The 23,608-nt window shown below is 41.4% G+C and overlaps 1 protein-coding gene across 4 annotated transcripts in view; it reads left to right on the plus strand.

Moving 5' to 3' along the window:
* Window positions 1-23,608, plus strand: part of plxnb1b (plexin b1b) — a 274,071-nt gene that overhangs the window by 246,838 nt on the left and 3,625 nt on the right. For all 4 annotated transcript variants that reach the window (XR_012050329.1, XM_061937833.2, XM_061937834.2 and 1 more), the window contains 8 exons: window positions 7,884-7,987; window positions 8,053-8,137; window positions 8,223-8,389; window positions 12,320-12,480; window positions 15,361-15,508; window positions 15,662-15,726; window positions 20,412-20,487; window positions 22,636-22,710. Coding sequence is in view for 3 of the 4 variants with exons in the window: in XM_061937833.2 (XP_061793817.1) it covers window positions 7,884-7,987; window positions 8,053-8,137; window positions 8,223-8,389; window positions 12,320-12,480; window positions 15,361-15,508; window positions 15,662-15,726; window positions 20,412-20,487; window positions 22,636-22,710 (881 nt within the window). In the remaining variant the exon portion in view is untranslated. The remainder of the gene's footprint in view (window positions 1-7,883; window positions 7,988-8,052; window positions 8,138-8,222; window positions 8,390-12,319; window positions 12,481-15,360; window positions 15,509-15,661; window positions 15,727-20,411; window positions 20,488-22,635; window positions 22,711-23,608) is intronic.

A 23,608-nucleotide genomic window follows, 5' to 3' on the forward strand; every position in this document is an offset into this window, starting at 1 on the left:
TCTAAGGTGTATGGCAGTGGAATTAGAGAAAAAAAAGTGTAACATTTGCAGGAAAAGTTAGTGAGTTATAATGCTAGCACATGACTGGGTAAGAAGAAATACCAAAATGCAATATTTGTTGGTGTAAACATAGAAAGTAGCATGTTAATGTTCTCAGAAAGCATCAGTGATGGGTGCTTGCTCTACAGCAGGCCCATGATAATAATAATAATAATAATGATGATGGTGACTTTTCAGCAAATATATTTTGCTCCTAAATGTTTTATTGAACTCTGGCGCCATCTGCAGCTTGATAAAACAATCACATACAGTAGGGGTTTGAATCCTGGGGCACTTAACCATTTGATCCCATTACGATTCTTGGGGTGATGATTCAATTCGGAATTGATTTGGGATTAAACTTTTTTTTTTTAAATAATTCAACACGATTCTCACTTCATACTGATTCTCACAATGTGTTATTTAATATAATAGATGTATGATATTAATATGATATATATTTTTTCAAATCAGGTTACAGGTTAGAAAAGCTCCTTCTGGTTGCATGGAGATGGCCTAAAAAAATATGTTTATAAATGTATTCTTATTAAACAAAAAGTACTAAATAAAAATAATTAAAAATGTTTGCATTTTTTTCAAATCGATTTTTGAAAAATATGTATCAATTTAGAATCAGCTTGAATCGCAAATTGAATGTGAATTGATGTTTGTGTGCACCCCTTACATACAGTATATTCACTTCCAAATCACAGTGTAGCAGTGGTGTGCCATCAGAGCCAGCAAGGCCTTCTCCGCTGGCCTAACATAACCAGAAATCATAATTAAAGATTCAATTATTTTTTATTTACTTTCCCTAAATATCTAAAAGTATTCATATTCTCTTCATGCCATGTTATGCTCCTTCCAGTGCTGTTGTTCTTAGTTTTAGTTTGTAACCAATCAGAATTCAGCTAGCTTATGTTGCCATGCTGTACCAAATCTGCCTTCAGAATAAACAATGTGGGCGTCTGTGCACTGGAAGTGAACGGGGACATAAAGGTGATAGATAATTGCCATAGCCAATCACATCACGAGTTGTTGTCAGCGGATGACACATTATCTGTATGTAATATTGTGTGCCATGTTGTTCCAGACCACAGCAAACATTACAGAACTTGCCAAATATTGTAATAAATCTATTAAAAGAAGACAGGCTGCCGTTTCCTTTAACTTGGACACACATTTTTACCTTTGGCCATTAAAAGCCAGTAATTTCCAGTCGTTATTTCACCTTCTGAGTAGCCTCTGATTTACTAATGTTTTCCAATGTTGTAAAAATGTGTAGAATAAATATTACATTTCAACATTTCTGTCAACTAGGATGTTAATGCGACACATAGTCATTTTGATAGTAGGCTATTACAGCTAATATAGACACTTACATCATGCGTTGCCTTCATTATAACACTTATTAAAGGATTTTACATTTTCCAGACAGATTTGGTTTTTGTATTTTTGGTCCAATATGGCTCTTTCCACCTTTTGGGTTTATTGTTTATTGAATGGATCCCCATTGGCTGACGCCAAGGCGACTGCTAGTCTTCCTGAGGTCCATATAGGAGCATATAAAATTAAAATACAAAGAATACATGCATTACCAGACATTATACAATGGAAAAATACAACATAAGATAAAAAGCTAGTTAAAACCAGTATTAAAAATTCACGTCATGTGGGCAGCTGCAACAGGTGTATTTTCAAAGCTGTCTTGAATGACAGTTTACTTTGTGAGAGATTAATGTGCGATGGCAACCCATTCCAGAATGATGTACATCTATACATGACTGTATGTTTGAGGAGATTGGTCCTGGGAGCAGGAAGTGCCAAATAGCCATTGCTGGCATTCCGAGTGTCATGAATATGTGTGTTAGTTGATTTTAAAAACTGTTTGTAAAAGTAATCTGGTGATTGATCTAACATGATAGTTCTAAAGAACATAAGGAGACTACAATGCATCTTTTGTTCAACAGACAACCAGGACAGGCGTGAATGCATAAATAAAATATTAGTGCGCAAAGAACATTTAAGTACTAGTCTAGCCGCTCTGTTATGAACAAGTTACAGTTTGTTCAGGTCAGACTTAGTCGTAGCGGACCATATTATAGGACAGTAATGAAGATGACAGAAAACCAAGGACTGTATGACTTGAGCCATTGTTGAGGATGTCAAGAAGGTGGAGCACTTCCTGACCATGGCTAAACCTCTTCCCATTTTCATTGAAATACCATCAATATGATCGGACCATGACAGTTGACTGTCTAATAGCACACCAAGCAGTTCCATCCATCCATCCATCTTCTTCCGCTTATCCGAGGTCGGGTCGCGGGGGCAGCAGCTTAAGCAGGGAAGCCCAGACTTTCCTCTCCCCAGCCACTTCGTCCAGCTCCTCCCGGGGGATCCCGAGGCGTTCCCAGGCCAGCCGGGAGACATAGTCTTCCCAACGTGTCCTGGGTCTTCCCCGTGGCCTCCTACCGGTTGGACGTGCCCTAAACACCTCCCGAGGGAGGCGTTCGGGTGGCATCCTGACCAGATGCCCGAACCACCTCATCTGGCTCCTCTCGATGTGGAGGAGCAGTGGCTTTACTTTGAGCTCCCCCTGGATGGCAGAGCTTCTCACCCTATCTCTAAGGGAGAGCCCCGCCACCCGGCGGGGGAAACTCATTTCGGCCGCCTGTACCCGTGATCTTGTCCTTTCGGTCATAACCCAAAGCTCATGACCATAGGTGAGGATGGGAACGTAGATCGACCGGTAAATTGAGAGCTTTGCCTTCCGGCTCAGCTCCTTCTTCACCACAACGGATCGATACAGCGTCCGCATTACTGAAGATGCCGCACCAATCCGCCTGTCGATCTCACGATCCACTTTTCCCTCACTCGTGAACAAGACTCCTAGGTACTTGAACTCCTCCACTTGGGGCAGGGTCTCCTCCCCAACCCGGAGATGGCACTCCACCCTTTTCCGGGCGAGAACCATGGACTCGGACTTGGAGGTGCTGATTCTCATCCCAGTCGCTTCACACTCGGCTGCGAACCGATCCAGTGAGAGCTGAAGATCCCGGCCAGATGAAGCCATCAGGACCACATCATCTGCAAAAAGCAGAGACCTAATCCTGCAGCCACCAAACCAGAACCCCTCAACGCCTTGACTGTGCCTAGAAATTCTGTCCATAAAAGTTATGAACAGAATCGGTGACAAAGGGCAGCCTTGGCGGAGTCCAACCCTCACTGGAAACGTGTCCGACTTACTGCCGGCAATGCGGACCAAGCTCTGACACTGATCGTACAGGGAGCGGACAGCCACAATCAGACAGTCCGATACCCCATACTCTCTGAGCACTCCCCACAGGACCTCCCGAGGGACACGGTCGAATGCCTTCTCCAAGTCCACAAAGCACATGTAGACTGGTTGGGCAAACTACCATGCACCCTCAAGGACCCTGCCGAGAGTATAGAGCTGGTCCACAGTTCCACGACCAGGACGAAAACCACACTGTTCCTCCTGAATCCGAGGTTCGACTATCCGGCGTAGCCTCCTCTCCAGTACACCTGAATAGACTTTACCGGGAAGGCTGAGGAGTGTGATCCCACGATAGTTGGAACACACCCTCCGGTTTCCCTTCTTAAAGAGAGGAACCACCACCCCGGTCTGCCAATCCAGAGGTACCGCCCCCGATGTCCACGCGATGCTGCAGAGTCTTGTCAACCAAGACAGCCCCACAACATCCAGAGCCTTAAGGAACTCCGGGCGGGTCTCATCCACCCCCGGGGCCTTGCCACCGAGGAGCTTTTTAACTACCTCAGCCCCAGAAATAGAAGAGCCCACCTTAGATTCCCCAGGCACTGCTTCCTCATAGGAAGACGTGTCGGTGGGATTGAGGAGGTCTTCGAAGTATTCCCTCCACCGATCCACAACATCCGCAGTCGAGGTCAGCAGAACACCATCCGCACCATACACGGTGTTGACAGTGCACTGCTTCCCCTTCCTGAGGCGGCGGATGGTGGTCCAGAATTGCTTCGAAGCCGTCCGGAAGTCGTTTTCCATGGCCTCGCCGAACTCCTCCCATGTCCGAGTTTTTGCCTCCGCGACCGCTGAAGCCGCACACCGCTTGGCCTGTCGGTACCTGTCCGCTGCCTCCGGAGTCCTATGAGCCAAAAGAACCCGATAGGACTCCTTCTTCAGCTTGACGGCATCCCTCACCGCCGGTGTCCACCAACGGGTTCTAGGATTACCGCCACGACAGGCACCAACCACCTTGCGGCCACAGCTCCAATCAGCCGCCTCGACAATAGAGGCGCGGAACATGGTCCACTCGGACTCAATGTCCAGCACCTCCCTCGTGACATGTTCAAAGTTCTTCCGGAGGTGGGAATTGAAACTCTCTCTGACAGGAGACTCTGCCAGACGTTCCCAGCAGACCCTCACAATGCGTTTGGGCCTGCCAGGTCTGTCCGGCATCGTCCCCCACCATCGCAGCCAACTCACCACCAGGTGGTGATCGGTAGAAAGCTCCGCCCCTCTCTTCACCCGAGTGTCCAAAACATGAGGCCGCAAATCCGATGACACAACTACAAAGTCGATCATGGAACTGCGGCCTAGGGTGTCCTGGTGCCAAGTGCACATATGGACACCCTTATGCTTGAACATGGTGTTTGTTATGGACAATCTGTGACGAGCACAAAAGTCCAATAACAAAACACCACTCGGGTTCAGATCCGGGCGGCCATTCTTCCCAATCACGCCTCTCCAGGTTTCACTGTCGTTGCCAACATGAGCGTTGAAGTCACCCAGTAGGACAAGGGAATCACCCGGGGGAGCACTTTCCAGTACTCCCTCGAGTGTATCCAAAAAGGGTGGGTACTCTGAACTGCTGTTTGGAGCGTAAGCACAAACAACAGTCAGGACCCGTCCCCCCACCCGAAGGCGGAGGGAGGCTACCCTCTCGTCCACTGGGTTGAACTCCAACGTGCAGGCTTTGAGCCGGGGGGCAACAAGAATTGCTACCCCAGCTCGTCGCCTCTCACTGCGTGCAACGCCAGTGTGGAAGAGAGTCCAGCCCCTCTCGAGAGAACTGGTTCCAGAGCCCTTGCTGTGCGTCGAGGTGAGTCCGACTATATCCAGCCGGAACTTCTCTACCTCGCGCACTAGCTCAGGCTCCTTCCCCCCCAGCGAGGTGACGTTCCACGTCCCAAGAGCTAGCTTATGTAGCCGAGGATCGGACCGCCAAGTGTCCTGCCTTCGGCTGCCGCCCAGCTCACACTGCACCCGACTTCTATGGCCCCTCCCATGAGTGGTAAGCCCATTGGAGGGGGGACCCACGTTGCCTCTTCGGGCTGTGCCCGGCCGGGCCCCATGGGGACAGGCCCGGCCACCAGGCGCTCGCCAGCGTGCCCCAACTCCGGGCCTGGCTCCAGAGGGGGGCCCCGGTGACCCGCGTCCGGGCGAGGGAAATCTGAATCCTTGCTGTTTCATTCCCATAGAAGTCTTCGAGCTGCTCTTTGTCTGATCCCTCACCTAGGACCTGTTTGTCTTGGGAGACCCTACCAGGGGGCATGAAAGCCCCCGGACAACATAGCTCCTAGGATCATTGGGACACGCAAACTCCTCTACCACGTTAAGGTGGCAGCTCAGAGAGGAGCACCAAGCGGTTTTGCTTTTTTAACCTGCTCAATATGTATATCTGACATTGAAATATGAAGCTGTGGGTCATCAACAAGCATATGCCTGGATCCAAAAAGAATGCTTTTTGTTTTGTCAATATTCACAACAAGTTTACTATCATTTACCCAGCGTGACACTCTCTCCAGGTCCTGATTTAAGTTATTTTGTAGGTCATTTAAGGTAGAGGCAGTACTGTATAGAGTTGTGTCATCTGCATACATAACCATATTGGTGTTTGTTGTAACACAGGGAAGATCATTAGTAAAAATAATAAAAAGTAAAGGACCTAAGCAGCATCCTTGAGGCACGCCGCAGTAATTGTACTTGCGTTCGGATAGGCTACCATTAAAACACACTCTCTGTGATCTTCCTGATAGATAGCTCAACATCCAAGAAAGTGACATACTATTAAAACCATATTTTGTCAGTTTGGGGATCATTATGTTGTGATCTATGACATCGAATGCCGCACTAAAGTCAATCAGGACAGTACCAACCATCTTCTTGTGACAGCCAGTCATCAGTCAACTGAGCTCGAGCAGTAGATGTTGAGTGACCTTGCCTATAAGCATGCTGGGAACACGACATCAGTTTGTTGTAGGTAAAGTAATCTTGAATTTGTTTGAAAACAACTTTTTCCATCAATTTACTAAGAACAGGAAGTATGCTTATTGGTCTACTGTTTTTACCAGTAAAATCTTTAGTTTTGTCCCTGGATAGAGGGATGACCTTGGCCTCTTTCCAAACCCCAGGACAGACTCCATATCTTAAAGGGGAACATTATCACCAGACCTATGTAAGTGTCAATATATACCTTGATGTTGCAGAAAAAAGACCATATATTTTTTAACCGATTTCCGAATTCTAAATGGGTGAATTTTGGCGAATTAAACGCCTTTCTATTATTCGCTCGTCACATCGGGAAGCAATCCGCCATTTTCTCACTTTCTTCGGTGTGTTGTCGGAGGGTGTAACAACACGAACAGGGACGGATTCAAGTTGCACCAGTGGCCCAAAGATGCGAAAGTGGCAAGAAATTGGACGAAATTTGTTCAAAATACGAGGCTGTGGGGAAAGCCGACGAAATGGTCAGTCGTTTGTTCCGCACACTTTATCGACGAAAGCTATGCTACGACAGAGATGGCAAGAATGTGTGTATATCCTGCGACACTCAAAGCAGATGCTGACATCAACTCCAAAACTGGACAGATCAGCTTTCAGGAAAAGAGAGCGGATGAGGGTATGTCAGTATTTTGTGTCTATTTAGGTATGGTTAACCTGAGTGCTGAAATCGTGGAAAAATATATGTTCTTAGCGCGCCTGAAATGGGCTGTCTGCACTCTCAAAGTGCATGTTGTTGCCAAATGTATTTCATATGCTGTAAACCTAGTTCATAGTTGTTAGTTTCCTTTAATGCCAAACAAACACATACCAATTGTTGGTTAGAAGGCGATCGCCGAATTCGTCCTCGCTTTCTCCTGTGTCGCTGGCTGTCGTGCCGTTTTCGTCGGTTTCGCTTGCATACGGTTCAAACCGATATGGCTCAATAGCTTCAGTTTCTTCTTCAATTTCGTTTTCGCTACCTGCCTCCACACTACAACCATCCGTTTCAATACATGCGTAATCTGTTGAATCGCTTAAGCCGCTGAAATCCGAGTCTGAATCCGAGCTAATGTCGCTATATCTTGCTGTTCTACCCGCCATGTTTGTTTGTATTGGCATCACTGTGTGACGTCACAGGAAAATGGACGGGTGTATATAACGATGGTTAAAATCAGGCACTTTGAAACTTTTTCTAGGGATATTGCGTGATGGGTAAAATTTTGAAAAATACTTCGAAAAATAAAATAAGCCACTGGAAACTGATTTTTAATGGTTTTAACCCTTCTGAAATTGTGATAATGTTCCCCTTTAATGATTTATTAAATATATGACAAATCGGAGTTGATACATGGCATGCCGAAATTCTTAACAATTTGCCATCTAGCATGTCCGTCCCAGCAGGTTTATCAGATAGCAGTGATAACAACAATACGGGTTGCCGACCCCTGAGCTTGCCAGAAATCTGTGCTTTCATTTCATTTTAGTGAGTTGAACATTAGTGGGGGGGAGGGAAATGCTAAGAGTAACCAGTGAAAAGACTGCATAGAAATCATGTTGACACACTTGTGTTGTTGTTGTTCAGAGTGGAGGTCTGGTAATGCTGGACATCTCATCCTGTCGGACGAAGACCTAACATCTGTGGTACAGGGCAACTGGAAACGCCTCAACACGGTGCAGCACTACAAGGTGGGCTCTTCATCTAACTAGAAATACCGCCATGTGCTGACTTGGCATTTGGCGCCGCACCGCAGGTCCCCGATGGTGCCACGGTCGCTCTGGTCCCTCGCCACAGCAAACACATTCACCATGACAACCACGACTACGTGGCTGGAGAGAGTGAGTACTTTCCTGTCGTCACCACACGGCTCACCGTAACGCGATCGCTTCTCCTCGGTTTCATTGCAAGCTTTGTCTGGGACAGAAACGCCCATGCTGGAGGACGCAGACGAGGGCGGGGTGAGACTCTGGCATCTGGTGAAGGCCGGCGAAGAACCCGAGCTGCCCAAACATCGGAGAGGCAGCCTGAGGGAAAGAGAGAGAGCCAAGGCCATACCTGAGATCTACCTGACCCGCCTGCTGTCTATGAAGGTAAGTCAGGGCCGGCCCCTGGCATAAATAAACACTCTGTGCTCTTTTTTCATTTAAAGGGGAACTGCACTTTTTGGGGAATGTTGCCCATTGTTCACAATCATCATGAAAGACAAAACAACAGATGTATTTTTTTTAATACATTCTAAATAAACGTAAGTGAAGGTCCTGTATTCCACCTACAAAACCCAATTAAAAAACATACTAAAAGTGCCAACAATACTCCATTTACATTTTGTGACTTGAATATTAACCAAATATTAGTGATATTGTTATTATAAGCGCTAACGCAGACCAACTATTTATAGCAGGGGTCCCCAAACTACGGCCCGCGGGCCGAATCCGGCCCCCCAGCATCCAAAATCCGACCCACAGGAAGTCCTAAGTAATTTTTTTTTTTTTTTTTTTTTTTTTTTATTATTATTATTTTTATTTTTTTTAATCTTTCCTTTCTAATCCATTTTCTACCGCTTGTTACTCTTGGTGTCTCCTAGCCGCTCATGCAAATGATATTGTCTAAAAATTAATTTTCCCATCGATAACGTGACAATGTTAAATGTTGATGAACATCAATGTTAATTGATGTTAAATGACAAAACAGATTATAAAGACAATGTATATATGTGTATATATACATATATATATATATATATATATATATATACACAGCCTGGCCACCGGCCAAATTTGTTTAACCCAATGCGGCCCCCGAGTCAAAAAGTTTGGGGACCCCTGATTTATAGTATATACCATTTTTGTTTCATCTGACATCACATGGACAAAGATAAGACCTTCTGGAGGAAAGTTCTGTGGTCAGATGAAACAAAAATTCAGCTGTTTGGCCACAATACCCAGCAATATGTTTGGAGGAGAAAAGGTGAGGCCTTTAATCCCAGGAACACCCTACCTACCGTCAAGCATGTTGGTGGTAGTATTATGCTTTGGGCCTGTTTTGCTGCCAATGGAACTGGTGCTTTACAGAGAGTAAATGGGACAATGAAAAAGGAGGATTACCTTCAAATTCTTCAGGACAACCAAAAATCATCAGCCCGGAGGTTGGGTCTTGGGCGCAGTTGGGTGTTCCAACAGGACAATGACCCTAAATACACGTCAAAAGTGGTAAAGGAATGGCTAAATCAGGCTAGAATTAAGGTTTTTCAATGGCCTTCCCAAAGTCCTGACTTAAACATGTGGACATTGCTGAAGAAACAAGTCCATGTCAGAAAACCAACAAAATTAGCTAAACTGTACCAATTTTGTCAAGAGGAGTGGTCAAAAATTCAACCAGAAGCTTGTGGATGGCTACCAAAAGCGCCTTATTGCAGTGAAACTTGCCAAGGGACATGTAAGCAAATATTAACATTGCTGTATGTATACTTTTGACCCAGCAGATTTGCTCACATTTTCAGTAGACCCATAATAAATTCATAAAAGAACCAAACTTCATAAATGTTTTTTTGTGACCAACAAGTATGTGCTCCAATCACTCTATCACAAACAAATAAGAGTTGTAGAAATGATTGGAAACTCAAGACAGCCATGACATTATGTTCTTTACAAGTGTATGTAAACTTTTGACCACGACTGTACATCATTGAGGTGTCAGCTGTTTCCTCGCTTCCTTTGCTCGTAAAAGTTTATGATAGATCATAAACCACGCCTCTCACCTAGATAGTAGAAGATTGAGGATGTAATCCGACATGTTGGTACACTTTGACAGCCAATTGACTCGACAATGGTGAGAACGACACGAAAAGACGCTGTGTTACACACTCTCTTTTCTTCGCAAGGATTATGAGTAATGTTTCATCTACACGGGAATATAACAAGATTCTATCAGTCGCCATCCTAATGACAGCAGATATTGTACAGTAAGTTATTTTTTTTATGTTTATTGGCTCTCATTAAGTCTGCAGTGAGTAATATTCAGTGATGGAGTTGAAAAAAAGCGAACGTTGTGATGCATTTTTTAAATTAATGCGCCGCGTATGCTTAAAATGATGAAAATACGTAAATATGAAATGTTATTATAAATGTTCCTGCATTACATATATACTTACAGTGTGTATATAAAACCTTAATGGTTGTGTTTGGATGTTTTTAAGGGCTCTGTAGGCAGAATAGAGTGACTCCTATAGGCTACATCTATAAGCAGACTTTTGATTGTATTTATTTAATATTCAAAATACATTCTTGTCTTACATAAGGATTGTGAATGATAGGCAAAAATTCCCAAAGTGCAGTTCCCCTTTAAATTTTTGTTCCAGAAACGATTGACTATAAAAAATGTTTGCACAATAATGATGTCTGAATGAAATTTTGAATGTGTGACACAACCTACACTCAATGTTCCCTCTAAGGTGCGCGCCTGGGCAATTGCGCACTGCTCAAGCGTGCGTCCTCTGCGCACGGCAAATCTATGCCACGCACAAAATCAAATAAAAAAATAAGCTCATATCAATTTTCGACACGACACGGACACGACAGAGAAAACAGATTTTGTCATCATTGTTCAAATATTGTAACGTCTGTCGAGACGCTTTGAGGACATGAATTCCATCCATCACTTTACTGAGCAAAACTCTTTATTGTCGGCCATAAACCCATCACCAAAACATTAGTAAAAAAAATTATATCTAGCAAAACTGGTCATTTTCTGCAGTACAAACCAGACCAAAAGCAACTTTGTTATATCAACAGCAGCCGCTCGCTCTTTCTCACTTGCGTCAGTACATGCACATAAGGCACTTAGCCAGTGATGCGTTTAAAGCCACACAAAAAGTCGGACAACTCCAACACCCCACAAAAAGTGTCATTCTAGGTCGTTACACTATGATTTACCAATCAAATGTGTTCTTATTCTAGTGTCATTTATTAGGAATCTTAATTTATAAATATTAATCATGAAATGCTGTTAGTATATTAAATAAATACTAATAAAAATATATTTTTTACTAACAGGAAGTTGCAGGAATGTACACATGATCCCCTGCTTACATCTCATTGTGCAACATGTGAATGTTTTAGTGGGAACTAAATGCAATGTCTGAAAGGGGCACAAATTATTTCCAAAGCAGGACCTCCACCCAGACAAACAATACAAGTTCATGAAAAATAATATTTTTTGTTATTGTCATTGTAAGTGGGCCTAAACACTTATATTAGAAAATAACCCCATGGAAATGACTGCTGTCATTTGATTATAATAATAAGAGAATGTTGTCTGTCTATCTGTGTTGGCCCTGCGATGAGGTGGGGACTTGTCCAGGGTGTACCCCGCCTTCCGCCTGAATGCAGCTGAGATAGTCTCCAGCACCCCCCGCGACCCCGAAAGGGACAAGCGGTAGAAAATGGATGGATGGATGGAGATTGAACTTGTTATTTAGTCAGGTTTGGGACAGGTGTGCTGCTGGTGTAGCCACAGTGTGCACGTCTGATGTTGCTCACATGGGCTCCACTGAATGCTCAGGGAGTTTTTGCATTTGCTCACACACATGAACAATTAGAGGGAACATTGCCTACACTCCCTTGCAAAAATGCAAAATGGTTGCAACGAAACGGTTGTTCATGCTTTAATGGATTGTTAAGCTTTTTTGCAGCAAAACAAGGGTGCTGTGATGCATACTTTTACTTTGAAAGTTTGTGCCTACCTGCAAATGACAAATAACGTGACAACACATTGAGAAAAACTTGTTTTGTTTTTTATTAATCTCAAATCTGATTTGAATTGAGCCATTTAAATATTTGAGTTTGTGTCTGCATCATCGTGCTACGCTACTTTTAATGCTGAGTCATTTTCAAAATAAAAGCGGATGTAATATTATTAGTACATTTGTGTAGTACACGGAGGAAGATGAAGTAGAAATACTAGGTTTAGGTAAAGAGAGGTTGTGCTGGTGATAATACAGTCTTTTCCTTGGTGGTCTTCAGGGGACGCTGCAGAAGTTTGTAGATGATCTGTTCACAGTCATCCTCAGCACCAGCAGACCAGTTCCTCTGGCTGTCAAATACTTCTTTGACCTGCTGGATGACCAAGCTGCTCATCACTCCATCTCTGACCCAGAAACCATACACATCTGGAAGACCAACAGGTTGTTCTTCTTGCTTTAGTCTTGCTTCACTCTTTCTTTCTTCTGCTGCTGCTTCTTCTTCTGCTTCTGCTTAATTTCTGCTTCTTCTTCTTCTGCTTCATTTCTGCTTCTTCTTCTTCTTCTGCTGCTGCTTCTTCATCTGCTGCTTCATTTCTGCTTCTTCTTCTGCTTCATTTCTGCTTATTCTTCTGCTGCTTCTGCTTCATTTCTGCTTCTTCTTCTGCTGCTTCTGCTTCATTTCTGCTTCTTCTTCTTCTGCTTCATCCTTCTGCTGCTGCTTCATTTCTGCTTGTTCTTCTTCTTCTGCTGCTTCTTCTTCTGCTGCTTCATTTCTGATTTTTCTTCTTCTGCTTCATTTCTGCTCCTTCTGCTGCTTCTGCTTCATTTCTGTTTCTTCTTCTGCTTCTGCTTCATTTCTTCTTCTTCTTCTTCTTCTTCTTTTACTATTTCATTTCTGCTTGTTCTTCTTCTGCTGCTTCTTCTGCTGCTTCATTTCTTCTTCTTCTGCTGCTGCTTTTGCTTCATTTCTGCTTCTTCTTCTTCTTCTTCTTCTTCTGCTACTTCTTCTTCTGCTTCTGCTTCATTTCTGCTTCTTCTTCTTCTGCTTCTGCTTCATTTCTTCTTCTTCTTCTTCTTCTACTGCTTCATTTCTGCTTGTTCTTCTTCTTCTGCTGCTTCTTCTGCTGCTTCATTTCTGCTTCTTCTTCTGCTGCTTCTGCTTCATTTCTACTTCTTCTTCTTCTTCTTTTTCTGCTGCTTCTTCTTCTGCTGCTTCATTTCTGCTTCTTTCTCTGCTTCATTTCTGCTTCTTCTGCTGTTTCTGCTTCATTTCTGCTTCTGCTTCTTCTGCTTCATTTCTGCTTGTTCTTCTTATTCTGCTGCTTCTTCTTCTGCTGCTCCATTTCTGCTTCTTCTTCTTCTGCTTCATTTCTGCTTCTTCTTCTGCTGCTTCTGCTTTATTTCTGCTTCTTCTTCTTCTTCTGCTGCTTCATTTCTGCTTGTTCTTCTTCTGCTGCTGCTTCTTCTTCTGTTGCTTCATTTCTGCTTCTTCTTCTTCTGCTTCTGCTTCATTCTTCTGCTTCTGCTTTCTTTTCTGCTTGTTCTTCTTCTTCTGCTGCTTCTTCTTATGCTGCTCCATTTCTGCTTCTTCTTCTGCTTCATTTCTGCTTCTTCTTCTGCTGCTTCTGCTTCATTTCTGCTTCTTCTTCTTCTGCTGCTTCATTTCTGCTTCTTCTTCTTCTTCTGCTGCTTCTTCTTCTTCTGCTTCTGCTTCATTTCTGCTTCTTCTTCTGCTGCTTCATTTCTGCTTCTTCTTCTGCTGCTGCTTCTTCTGCTGCTTCATTTCTGCTTCTTCTTCTGCTTCATTTCTTCTTCTGCTTCTTCTTCTTCTGCTGCTGGTTCATTTCTGCTTCTTCTTCTTCTGCTTCATTTCTGCTTCTTCTTCTTCTTCTTCTGCTTTATTTCTGCTTCTTTTTCTTCTTCTGCTGCTTCATTTCTGCTTCTTCTTCTGCTGCTGCTGCTTCATTTCTGCTTCTTCTTCTTCTGCTGCTGCTTCATTTCTGCTTCTTCTTCTTCTTCTGCTGCTGCTTCATCATCTTCTTCTTCTTCTGCTTCTTTGTCTTCATGTTATGCGTATTGTTCTCATCAATCCATCTCTGACCCAGAAACCATACACATCTGGAAGACCAACAGGTTGTTCTTCTTTCTTTCTTTCTTTATCTTCTTCTCCTTCTTCCTTATGGTATGCGTATTGTTCTTGCTCTTCTTCTTCTGCTCTTTCTTCTTCTTCTCTTTCGTCTGTCTTTTTTCATTTTATTCTCTGTCTTCTTCTTTTTCTCCTCAGTCTTCTTCTTTTTCTTTTCATTTGGTTTCTTCTTCTTCATCTTCTTCTTCTCCTTCTTTTTCTTCTTCTTCCGCCTGTGCTGCAACCCCTTCTTCTTCATGTTATGTGTATTGTTACTGCTTTTTTTAAATTCTTCTGCTTCTTCGTCTCCTTCTTCTCCTACTCTGTCTTTTTCTCCTTCTTCATCTACGCTTTCTTCGTATTATAATTTTTATTCTCCGTCTTCTTCTTCTCTGTCTTCTTCTTTTTCGTCCTCTTCTTCTTCGTCTCCTCTTTCTTCTTTGTCTTATTCTTATTCTATGTCCTCTTCTTATTTTTCTCTTTCTTCTCTATCTTTTTCTTCTTCTGCCTCTTATTTGTTTTCTTTTGTTGTTCTTATTTGTTATAATTTTGGTTCTGCCTGTTCTTAGTCTTCATGTTATGCGTATCATTCATGTTCTTCTTCTTCTGCCTATTCTTCTTCTCCTTTTTATTTTTTTTCTTCTGCTTCTTCTGTCTTCTTTTTTTATTTTTATTCTCCCTATTATTTGCTATCTTATTCTTTCTTTCTCTTTCTCGTTGTTCTTTTTCCTCCTTTCTTTTTCATCTTCTTGGTCTGCTAGTTTTTATTCTTTATCCTCACGCTTCTCGTTATTCTTCATTTTTCCTTCTCCTCATTCTCATTATTTTTCTTCATGTTCTTGTTCTGTTTCTTCTACTTCTTCCTTTTTCTATCTTATTCTTTATTTTTCTTTCTCGTTGTTCTTTATCCTCCTTTATTTTTCATCTTCTTGTTCTCCTAGTTTTTATTCTTTATCCTCACTCTTCTCGTTATTCTTCATTTTTCCTTCTCCTCATTCTCATTCTTTTTCTTCATCTTCATCATGTTCTTGTTCTGTTTCTTCTCCTTCTTCCTTTTTCTATTTTCTTTATTCTTTTTTTGTTTCTTCTTCTTCTAGTTATTATTATGTATTTTCTGGTAGTTCTTGTTCAAGTCAAATTTTAGTTGAGCTCGCAGCATGAGAAGTACTTGTTTAATCCAAGTTGTGTATCTCCAGTCTCCCACTGCGTTTCTGGATCAACATTGTGAAGAACCCGCAGTTCATCTTCGACGTGCAAGCTTCAGACCACGTAGATGCGGTGCTGTCAGTCATTGCCCAGACCTTCATGGACTCCTGCACCATTGCTGAGCACAAGCTGGGACGGGTATGACAGCAAATTGATGCTTGCTCTAAACAAACTTAAGTGTATACTTAAATCCATATACTTCAAATGCATATACTTTATTCTATATCCTTCAAGTGTATATATTACATACTTGAATAAATGTACTAAACGTACAATGGTGTCTTTCAACAGGATTCCCCTATCAACAAGCTGCTGTATGCCAGAGATATCCCGCGCTACAAACAGATGGTAGAAAGGTATGAGATGACATCAGTGTTTAAACAAAGTACTTTTCAACATGTGTATTACGTGTTAGATTTGAACCTCTTACGTTGGAGATCAGGAACAAATACAACTCTGTTCGCTTCTAAAGAACAACCTTTAAGTACTTAATGAGAGTGTGAATGTTGGCAGTGTATTACTGTCCCAAATCCATTACTGTCATAGTAAACTTACCTAATATCACAATATTTACCTTCTTCTTCATCTCTTTACTAAATAAAGGATTATACTTGTGCGTAGAGCATGTGTTTGCAATACCCTTCTAAAACGCTAGGGGGCGGTGTTTTCCAGTAGAGCAAGGGTGTCAAACTCACTTTTCCATCGAGAGCCAGTGTTCTGGCGAGACGTGCTCCCTTTGGGAATTCATCCACCCCCTGTTGCCCTGCGTTTGAATCTAGGGAATGTGGAAACGAGGGGTAAACATTCAGTTTTTTCCCCATATACACAAAACCCAAAACCAGTGAAGTTGGCACGTTGTGTAAATGGAAAATAAAAACAGATTACAATGATTTGCAAATCCTTCTCAACTTATATTCAATTGAATGGACTGCAAAGACAAGATATTTAATGTTCGAACTGAGAAACGTAATTTTTTTTTGCAAATAATCATTAACTTAGAATTTAATGGCAGCAACACATTGCAAAAAAGTTGGCACAGGGGCATTTTTACCACTGTGTTGCATGGCCTTTCCTTTTAACAACACTCAGTAAATGTTTGGCAACTGAGGAGACACATTTTTGAAGCTTTTCATGTGGAATTCTTACCCATTCTTGCTTAATGTACAGCTTAAGTTGTTCAACAGTCCGGTGGTCTCCGTTGTGGTATTTTAGGCTTCATAATGTGCCACACATTTTCAATGGGTGACAGGTCTGGACTACAGGCAGGCCAGTCTAGTACCCGCACTCTTTTACTATGAAGCCACGCTGTTGTTACACGTGGCTTGGCATTGTCTTGCTGGAATAAGCAGGAGCGTCCATGATAATGTTGCTTGGATGGCAACATATGTTGTTCCAAAACCTGTATGTACCTTTCAGCATTAATGGTGCCTTCACAGATGTGTAAGTTACCCATGCCTTGGGCCCTAATACACCCCCATACCATCACAGATCATCAATCAATCAATCGATCAATGTTTACTTATATAGCCCTAAATCACGAATGTCTCAAAGGGCTGCACAAGCCACAACGACATCCTCGGCTCAGATCCCACATCAGGGCAAGGAACAACTCAACCCAATGGGACAATGAGAAACCTTGGAGGGGACCGCAGATGTGGGGACAAGCCCCCCCCCCCGCCCCCGGGTGACCGGTGCAATGGATGTCGAGTGGATCTAGCATAATATTGTGAGAGTTCAGTCCATAGTGGATCTAACATAGTAGTGAGAGTCAGTCCATAGTGGGGCCAGCAGGAGACCAGATGCTGGCTTTTGAACTTTGCGCCTATAACAATCCGGATGGTTCTTTTCCTCTTTGGTCCGGAGGACACAACGTCCACAGTTTCCAAAAACAATTTGAAATGTGGACTCGCAAACCACAGAACACTTTTCCACTTTGCATCAGTCCATCTTAGATGAGCTCGGGCCCAGCGAAGCCGGCGGCTTTTCTGGGTGTTGTTGATAAATGGCTTTCGCTTTGCATAGTAGAGTTTTAACTTGCACTTACAGATGTAGCGACCAACTGTAGTTACTGACAGTGGTTTTCTGAAGTGTTCCTGAGCCCATGCGGTGTCATCCTTTACACACTGATGTCGCTTTTTCATGCAGTACCGCCTGAGGGAATTGAAGGTCCGTAATATCATCGCTTACGTCCAGTAATTCCTCCAAAGTATCTGAACCTTTTGATGATATTACGGACCGTAGATGGTGAAATCCCTAAATTCCTTGCAATAGCTCGTTGAGAAATGTTGTTCTTAAACTGTTTGACAATTTGCTCACGCATTTGTTCCCAAAGTGGTGACCCTCGCCCCATCCTTGTTTGTGAATGACTGAGCATTTCATGGAAGCTGCTTTTATACCCAATCATGGCACCCACCTGTTCCCAATTAGCCTGTTCAACTGTGGGATGTTCCAAATAAGTGTTTGATGAGCATCCCTCAACTTTCTCAGTCTTTTTTGCCACTTGTGCCAGCTTTTTTTAAACATGTCTTAGGCATCAAATTCCAAATGAGCTAATATTTGCAAAAAATAACAAAGTTTACCAGTTCGAACGTTAAGTATCTTATCTTTGCAGTCTATTCAATTGAATATAAGTTGAAAAAGATTTGCAAATCATTGTATTCTGTTTTTATTTACCATTTACACAACGTGCCAACTTCACTGGTTTTGAGGTTTGTAGATGGGCCGCAAGTTTGACACCACTGTTTTAGTCTACCCCAATGTGTGGTCCTTATTAACAAAAAAGGCCCTCGCCTCATTCATATGGGACTGTGGGAACCCAAATACAGACGCAAGCTGCAGTAATGTCATAACACTCCTGCTTATTGAACCCATAAGTTCTGGTCCTGTCCAATGTCTGGCACACTACTAGTCTGCTATTTTGAAAACAGTCATGTTCATTTCCAACCTTCGGCTGCAGTGACTATATTTAGTGTTGCAGATGGAAACCACCCCATAATTAGAAACGATCATAAAAACATACAAGACACCACCGAAATGTGATGCACTTCATTCGTTTAGAAAAATAAAAATACTCAGGGGTTTTAGGGATACATTACTTTTCATCTAGAACTCTATACTTATATACCGTATTTTCCGGACCATAGGGCGCACCGGATTATAAGGCGCACTGCCGATGAGCGGGTCTATTCAGGTCTTTTTTCCTATAAAAGACCTCCTTGTGGTCTACATAACATGTAATGGTGGTTCTTTGGTCAAAATGTTGCATAGATGATGTTTTACAGATCATCTTCAAGTCGCTTTCTGACAGTCGCTTCAGGATGCGGCGTTTTGTGGGCGGTCTTATTTACGTGGCTCACCTACGACAGCGTCTTCTCCCCGTCATCTTTGTTGTAGCGGTGTAGCGTGCAAGGACGGGGGTGGAAGAAGTGTCAAAAGATGGAGCTAACTGTTTTAATGACATTCAGATTTTACTTCAATCAATAATGGAGCAGCATCTTCTCATCCGGAAACAACAACGCCGGAAATGTGTCCCGTAAAAAAACGTCCGACCGGAACTCTAATAACTAAAGTTCCTTGGGTGAATAATGTAAACTCACTACACCGGAATGTTTTAGCGCTTTCATGGCGAGCTTTAAGTTAGAACTTTGCACTACTTTATATTAGAAATGGCAACAGCGGAAACAAAAACAAGAAGATAGAGAAAAAGAATGAAAGAAAGAAAATACATTTTCAGGATTTATGCAGATCCCAAATACAGATCAGCAGGCACCAGAAGGTAAGAAAAGTTGGTTTTGCATAATATTTTGAAACAAAACGCCAGATAATGTCTGCTAATGGCTGCCATTTTGCGGTCCTTGTACACACGATAATAATACTTGTATCTCTGACTACGGTAGCCGTAATGGGCCGACAATCCATCAAGCGGTGCAGCTTCAAAGTCGTACTAAAACGTTTTGACAGATTTTTGAGCGCCGTGTGTAAAGTTATTTATTTTCAATGGAACATTTAAAGTTTTGGTGTTGTTTACTGGTGTCATATTGCAGTCTATGCGCATCTCTTATGTGTGACTGCCATCTACTGGTCACACTTATCATTACAAATCAATCAATCAATTCCTTTATTGTCATTGTCATAATAACACTTAAGTCATACATGTCAACGAGATTTTGTTTGAGCTTTGTCTAGCGGCATAGAAACTGCATTGAAGTGCAGGTTGACCATAGTTTACAGTTTAGTATTGTCAAGAAGATTGCGAATAGAGGGGCGTGGAGGTGGGAACTGTCAGATGTCTGATGGGTGTTACGTTGATGTTGCAGCAATGCAATGTCCAGAGCACAATTATTGAGGTGGTGAAGAGTGAGGTAATAAGATGGTCCGGGGCAGCAAAGGGGCAGGCTGTTCGTTTAGCAGTCTCACAGCCTGGGGATACAGACTGTGAGACATTCTGGTGGTTCTGACGTGAATCGATCTATACCTCCTTCCAGAGGGTAGCAGGTTGAAGAGGCCATGTGCTGGGTGGTATCTGTCCTTTAGGATGTTATGTACTCGCTTTAGGCAGCGAGTTGTGTACATGGCACTCATCTCTGGGAGTATCGTCATCTACTGGTCACACTTACCATTACAAATCAATCAATCAATTCCTTTATTGTCATTGTCATAATAACACTTACCATTACACCATGTACCAAATAAAATTCATTCGAGGTCGGTAAGCACAACCAGATTCATTCCGTACATTAGGCGCACCGGGTTATAAGGCGCACTGTCGATTTTTGAGAAAACTAAAGGATTTTAAGTGCGCCTTATAGTCGGAAAAATACGGTACTTGAATGGACTCCAAAGTATTCATAATTAATAATATTATTATTGAATTATGCTAATTTGCATGCACAAGCCAACCACTCACACCTTTCACCTTCAGGAACACCCTCCCCTTCCGCCAGGTAGCCAAGATGGCGCTTATCACTGCATACTCACCATATGAAGTACAACACCCTGACAGTGTACTTCTCAGTGGTAACGTGCTTAAACGTTTCTGCAGGTACTACGCTGACATCAGGCAGACCATCTCAGCCAGCGACCAGGAGATGAACTCTGCTCTGGCCGAACTTTCCAGGGCAAGTAGAAACATTTAGCTCAACTCAACTTCCTGCTCTGACGACACACCTGAGACGTGTGCATTGATTATAAAGTAGTCTTTAAATGCAACCTTCCTTCAACCTCTAAAGTCCAACAAAACACTTCTAAATACATCCTCATCTTAAAAGCAGGATTGTTCTTTGAGGAACATTTCAACCTGAATTGATTTCCAGTACAAAAATGCCATATGCACTAACAGTGAAATGGATTTTCAAAATAAAATACTATAATCACAGCCAGTGAAATTGATTTCTGAGGTATAATCCCATAAACTCTTCCAGTGCAACTAATATCGCAGAAGCACATCCTGTGGAATATATATTTAAAATAAAGTCCTACAAGCACCCCCAGGAGAACTGATTTTCAAAGTAAAATTACAAAAGCTGAATTGATTTTCAAAGTAAAATTACAAAAGCTGAATTGATTTTCAAAATAAAATCCCACATGCACGTCCAGTGGAATTGACATTTAAAATAAAATCACGCAGGCACTTGATTTCCAAAATAAAATCACGTGGACACTCCAAGTGAAATACATTTCCTAGTTAAACGCCTCAAGCATGTGTAGTGTAATTTATTTTCAAAATAAAATCTTACAAGTACTTCCAGTGGAATTGATTTTCTAAATTGAATCACATCAGTTTCTCCTGTGGAATATATTTTTAAAATACAGTCTTATAAACACCTTGAGTAGAATCAATTGTCCAAGTAAAGCATGTGCAGTGGAATTGATTTTTAAAATAAATATTCCATAAACACCTACAGTGGAATTGAGTTTCAAAATAAAGTCCCATAAACACCACAATTGTTCTTCATTTAAATAGTCCTTTCAGTAACTCAGTTGAAATCGATTTTTGAAATAAAGTTCTATAATTACCTCCAGTGAAATTGATTTTCAGAATAAACTCACATAAGCGCTTTCAGTGGAATATTTTTTTTTTTTAAATGAAGTCCTTATAAGTACATCCAGTGAAATTGTTTTCCAAAATATAATTATGTCAGCAGGAATTGATTCTCAAAATAAAGTCCTTTAAATACTGCCAGTGGAGTTGATTTTCAAAATAAAGTCACATTAGTACATATTTAGTACATCCAGTGAAATCGATTTCCAAAATAAATCATGTAAGCACTTCCAGTGAAACTGATTTTCAAAATGAAATCCCACAAGCATATCCAATAGAATGGATTTTTAGAATAAAATTACGGAAGCACTTCCAGTAAAATGTATTTAAAAAATAAAATCATGAAAGAATGTACAGTGAAATTGATTTCCAAAGTAAAATCACCTAAGCACTTCCATTGGAATTGATTTTCAAAACAAAATCACATTGGGACTTCCAGTGAAGTAGATTTCCAAAATAAAATCTTGTCCAGTGTAGTATTTTCCAAAAAAAAATACTTCAATCACTTACGAGGGATTAAATTTTCTAAATAAAATCACATTAGCGCCTCCAGTAAAAAAAAAATTCCAATAAGTGCGTCACTGAAATTTATTTAAAAAAATAAAATAATATAATCACTTCCAGACAAATTGATTTTCAAAATAATTTCCAGTGGAATTTATTTTCTAAATTAAAAAAAAAGTAAGTGTATCCAGTGAAATTGTTTTTTTAAAATCCATTGTGTATATTTTTCCAATGGGGCTCAAACAAGCACTATAATGAATTATAGGCTGTAATTGTGCACATATACAACAATGTAACATTGATAAGTAGGACAGGAGGACACCTACTGTATGTTAGCAACACTAGCATAGCTAAAGATGTTGTTAAATGAGTACTTCTCTGTCGGTGACGATTAAAAAGTCTTTGGTATCTTTATATCATGAACCTTTGCAGGTGAGTCATGGTGCATATCTGTGTGTATATGTATATATATATATATGTATATATATATATATAAATATATATATATATATATATATATATATATATATATATATATATATATATATATATATATATATATATATATATATATATATATATATACTTCTTCTTCTGTACACTGAATAACTTGTTTTATGTATATTTATTGATATGACTTATGTAGTTGACATAAGACATCAATTGTCCACACTCTCTGATCCTAATTCTATGGTTCTGTGACTCTGACTGCTTGTTTCAGAACTATTCTGGAGAACTCAACTACTTGGTGGCACTGCATGAGCTGTACAAGTACATCAACAAATACTACGATCAGGTACTCACAGTGTACAGTATATACAGAGTATGTAACATAAGAGCCCATATTGTTTCTGTAAAAAGTGAAGATGTGAAGTGCATTAGTTTTAAAAATGAGTGACACAACTGCTGTGTGGCTAATGAATAATAATAATATTTATAATAATAAATATGCTAGGTAGCACTGTCCTCTTCATCACACACACACACCGATTGCAATCAAAGTTTGTTGACCTTATTCAAGTTTCATGCTGCGGAGACAAGCATAAAGGCTCTGTCACGCCAAATTTCTTCCCCCTACAAACCCCCCCCCATTTACTTCCGGGGTCATTTTCTCTTACGTCATTTCCTCTTATTTACGTCATTTCCTCTTACGTCATTGACAGTGATCGATAACACTTCGACTTTGACACAGGACAGCAGCACACACAATATTGTAGTGAAATGGTTTCAACAATAATGTTGATTTAAAGTACAGACATTTAACAGTATTATATATTAATTAATATTTTTTGCACGTTACCACGAAGACAGAAGTTCCCAGCAGCGGCCCTAACACTCTGCCTTAAATTTTCCCTAACACTCCGCCTGGAATTTTTCGAAGCCTGCTGGTGTTTGACATAAGTCCCCTGGGAAAGATAAAGACAAATGTCATTCAGTGACACCACCATTTTCAGGAGATTTGGATTCTATCGATCGCTGTCAATGACGTCAGAGGAAATGACGTAAGAGGAAATGACCCCGGAAGTAAATGGGGAGGGGGGGGGGGGTTGTAGGGGGAAGAAATTTGGCGTGAGAGCTCCTCCCACTTCCTGTGGTAGAGCTGAAAATCCTTTTTGCAAATTGTCCCTTCCAGTGTTCGTACTAACGCCATTACGTTTTTTCGTAATTAGTAAGCCAAGTAATGCCATTAGCAA

The sequence above is a fragment of the Nerophis lumbriciformis genome, linkage group LG03 (assembly GCF_033978685.3).
Source record: "Nerophis lumbriciformis linkage group LG03, RoL_Nlum_v2.1, whole genome shotgun sequence".
In the NCBI taxonomy this organism is placed as follows: Eukaryota; Metazoa; Chordata; class Actinopteri; order Syngnathiformes; family Syngnathidae; genus Nerophis; species Nerophis lumbriciformis.